General features: G+C 49.5%; 2 protein-coding genes; one reads left to right on the top strand and one right to left on the bottom strand.

Annotated features, from left to right (window-relative positions):
- The first annotated feature begins 1,237 nt into the window (after positions 1-1,237).
- GSTUM_00001536001 (uncharacterized protein) lies at positions 1,238-2,291 on the top strand. XM_002835755.2 has 3 exons: positions 1,238-1,661; positions 1,756-1,892; positions 1,954-2,291. The coding sequence occupies exons 1-3, from the start codon at positions 1,649-1,651 to the stop codon at positions 2,164-2,166; spliced, it is 363 nt and encodes a 120-aa protein (XP_002835801.1). The 5' UTR covers positions 1,238-1,648; the 3' UTR covers positions 2,167-2,291.
- A 549-nt stretch (positions 2,292-2,840) lies between these two features.
- On the bottom strand, positions 2,841-3,253 carry GSTUM_00001535001 (uncharacterized protein; the record flags this gene model as incomplete). Its single annotated transcript, XM_002835754.1, has 3 exons — positions 2,841-2,925; positions 3,012-3,149; positions 3,243-3,253. 3 exons carry the CDS (start codon positions 3,251-3,253, stop codon positions 2,841-2,843), a joined length of 234 nt encoding a protein of 77 aa, XP_002835800.1.
- Between the last annotated feature and the right edge of the window lie 275 nt (positions 3,254-3,528).

Raw genomic sequence — 3,528 nt, 5'->3', positions numbered from 1 at the left:
TTTTGTAAATTGTAATATATTTTGCCAACTATATCAACCTTAACATAAAGTATAAAATGATGGACACAATAATTTAAAAAAAGTATTAATTGAAGTGCTGTTGGAAGACCTCTTAAGTGGCTAAAGTTTCCAATGCTCCTTTTGAAATCCTGCTGTAATATATGTGATTTTGTGAATTGTGTTCCAATTTTACAAGTATATGAAGGGTATTATATAGTATAAACTAATAATAAAAATCTTCTTTATTAAATGGAGAGCGGATTATGAATGTTATCATAAAGATAATACTTTTGGCTATTAGAGTTTACAAGAAACAGTATTTGAAATAAGGTAAAATTTTGGCCCGTGTGGTTCCCACACGGCTACTAACTTGTTTAATTTATTAACGCGTAGCTGTATCGCTTGTAGCGTCTCTGCAACGCCCCCCCGCGCTCCAATCAGCAACGCAAGTATGGGATACAGTTTAGGGATGGGGTGAAGGAGGATATATACTATTAAAGGCCGCCAACCGCTTCCTAGTACTCGCAAGTTTAATAACCGTGGGCCGGAGACTCGGTGGATCGGTGGTGTCTAGGTAATGCTGTAATTCTTACCCCAGGGTCAGAATGACTTACGCCGTGGGTTGGAGGGAGGAAACGGGGTTTAGGGGTGATTAGACGGTCGAGTTCCTGAGAGAGGGCTTGTTGGGATTGGTGCACTTGTAGGAGCTTCTCCGTCGTTTGCTTGACGGTTCGGTCTAGGAGGGATTGTATCCCCGTGCTTAGCTGGTCCGTTGCGCGCGGGGGGGCGCTGGGTTCTGGAGTTGGGTAGACGTAGGAGGTTTGTGAGGACATGTCTTTTGGGGGGGTGTCTTTTGGTTGCGTTTGTGGTTGTGGTTGATGGGGACCGAGGAGGAGGATGGGGGGGCTGAATGAAGGAAGTGACGTTTTGAACCAACGAACGAACGAAGGGCAAACGATGTTCGCCGGTGTTGTTGGAACCAGGCGGCGAAGCCAGAGTATGATCAAATCGATATTTTATTCGCGGTTTAATCCGGGGACAGGTTCTCCCCCCCCCTCCCCCCGCACTCCATCTGTCTAACTCTGCCAATCTGTTTAAACATCTGACAAATCTGTACCGTGCAGGCCCGCAAGTGGCCTACCAAGTCCCCTCCGGCTCCGTAACTTTTCCCCCCTCGCCCCCACCCCCCTCCACCTCCACCGTCTCCTCAACCTCCTCCTCTCTCACCACCGCCGCCAACAATGATGGCAATCCCGCTCCCATAACAGCACCACTACCCCCCACCTCTCCACCACCAGCCTCCCCCCCGCTCTTCGACTTTGAGACCGTCACCGAGTACATCATCCCCAAGCAGGAACTCCGCGACCGCCTCGTGACCGTCTGCACGAACAAATACCGCATCCTGGGCTACCCGGTGTGCCGGGAGGACCGGAAGTACGAGCGCAACAAATTCATCTTCAACTTTGCCATTGTCCTCGACGAAGGCGTCGTCGAGTACAGCACTTACAAGAGCGTTGTTAGGAAGGTGGCCAAACTGTTCAAGGCGCTCGAGGAGTAGAGCGGCTTCCTCAGCAATGAGGTTACGGCCGTGGGCGTGTTTGCCTTGATTGAGCAGGTGTTGGAGGATTTGAACAATTATTCCGAGTGCATGATTCCTATTAGTGGGTTTCTTTCTTTCTTTCTTTTTTCTCCTCTGGCTCTCTCTCTATCTTGCCTGTTTCAGGAGCGGGAGGATGGCTGACAGTGGGTGGGTAGATGAGAGTAATACAATCAATATCAAGCTTTTCACAACTTATGCTGCACCGCCGCGGGTTAAGGCTTTTCATTTGCCGGTTTGTACGGTGCAGTTGGAGCGTTTGATGGACATTAATTGGGATCTTACGATGCAGAAGGTTTTGCCGCTCTTGGATTCCTGGTTGTATAAGTTGTGGGGGTTAACAAGTGTTAAGATAGATCGTCCCCTTCATCGACGGTATAAATTCTGTCAGGATGATATCGGAACTGGCAGACGCAGATTACAACCTCACGAGGAAGTGTATCGAACATTTGCTGTATCACTCTCCCCTGTCCGGTATTATGTGTGGGTGGCCCAAACTAACGTCTGCACACCAAAAAAAAAAAAGGTTACTATGGGTGCCTAATAATAGTGGACGTCTTCTAATTTAGCACCATATATGCCCGCACCGCTGAGATCTCGATACTAGTGCAAGATCCCAGTTTGCAGGAAGAGTGTCAAGCCTACGTCTCCTACAGCACCCCTCGCATTCCATTCCCCTTCCTCCTGCAGCTCTACACATCCCTGGCCCTAGGTCTTACTCGGAAGAAATGGTGTATGGAGAACGCGACGAAGCTCAAGGGGATAGATGTCCGTCGCTTCATCTCCTTCGGGATAGTCAAAGGCTTTCTCTACCGTAGCCACAACTAGCAGGTCCCCGCGGAGGGGGAGGTGGATAGGGCGTTGCCGTTGGCAAGGTACTTGGATGGAGGCCACCATTTCGATGAGATTTGCACCGACTTGCAAGCCAGTGAGAAGGACGTTATGGGGATGTTGGAAGGTCAGGGTGTGGAGATTGTTCATCGGTAGATGTGTTTTTTTTTCCAATTTTCATATTCATTCCTTCATCCATCCATGCAACGCACGATATGGTGGTGTCTGGCACATTACAGCATGGTATGGCGGCTCGGTCTGTCCGTGGAATTAATGCTCCCCACCTCCATGGGGAAAAGCTACCCCGCAATCACAACGTGATATCCACCATATTTCACCTATTGAACAAACAACCCAAAAGACCAACGAGAGTAGAATAAAAAAGCCGTTAGCAAAACCAACCCAACTTAATCTATCGCCCACCCCTCAGCGCAAGCACCAAATGCAACGTAGCCCCCCCTTCAAGATTGTACTCGCTAACAGCTTTATCATCCGCCCTACAAGAATTTCCCACCCAATCAATCAGAAAGCCGCCCTTCGCATCATGTCATAAGAAAAAAGAGGAGGGGAGGGGTTGACAAACATCTGCTTCCCACCGTAAATCAACCTCTGCTGAGCTGGAGGAATCCCCTCCTTCTCCTCGACCCGCTCCTTGATACGGAAGACCTTATAATCCGGTTCAATGTCCAGTTCGATTTCCTTGCCAGTCAGTGTGCGAACTCTACCTTGCTGTTAGAAAGAAGAAAGCCCTTGGATGGATGGGTGGATCGGATGGATGGATGGATCGGATGAATGGATGGACGGGTGGACCTACCTGATGAACATTGTTGACGCGTTTTCGAAGGGGCTGTGGCGGTGGTTGTGGGTTTGTGGTTGGGATTGCGATGGTGGTGGTGGTGGGCCGAAAGTGAGGTTTGAGAGGTCTGTTAGGAGTTGGTTTATCGTTTTGAGGGTTTCTTTCTTTTTTGCTTGTTTGTTTGCTCGTCGTGGTGGGGGTTCGGGGGGGGGGGACTAGGAGTTTGGGTGAGGGCAAGGCGAGGTGAGGTGAGTGAATGAGGGAATGGAGGGGGGAGAGTTGGTAAGGTGAGGTGAGGGGAGGC

Source organism: Tuber melanosporum (assembly GCF_000151645.1).
Source record: "Tuber melanosporum whole genome shotgun sequence assembly, scaffold_117, strain Mel28".
Taxonomy (NCBI): Eukaryota; Fungi; Ascomycota; class Pezizomycetes; order Pezizales; family Tuberaceae; genus Tuber; species Tuber melanosporum.
This window is presented reverse-complemented; position numbering and strand designations above follow the sequence as displayed.

What these genes read in the sequence shown, in the direction of transcription:
- GSTUM_00001536001 (XM_002835755.2), top strand. An exon ending in GGGATCTTACGATGCAGAAG is followed by an intron (nt 1,893 to 1,953) that starts GTTTTGCCGCTC and finishes GTGTTAAGATAG; the next exon opens with ATCGTCCCCTTCATCGACGG.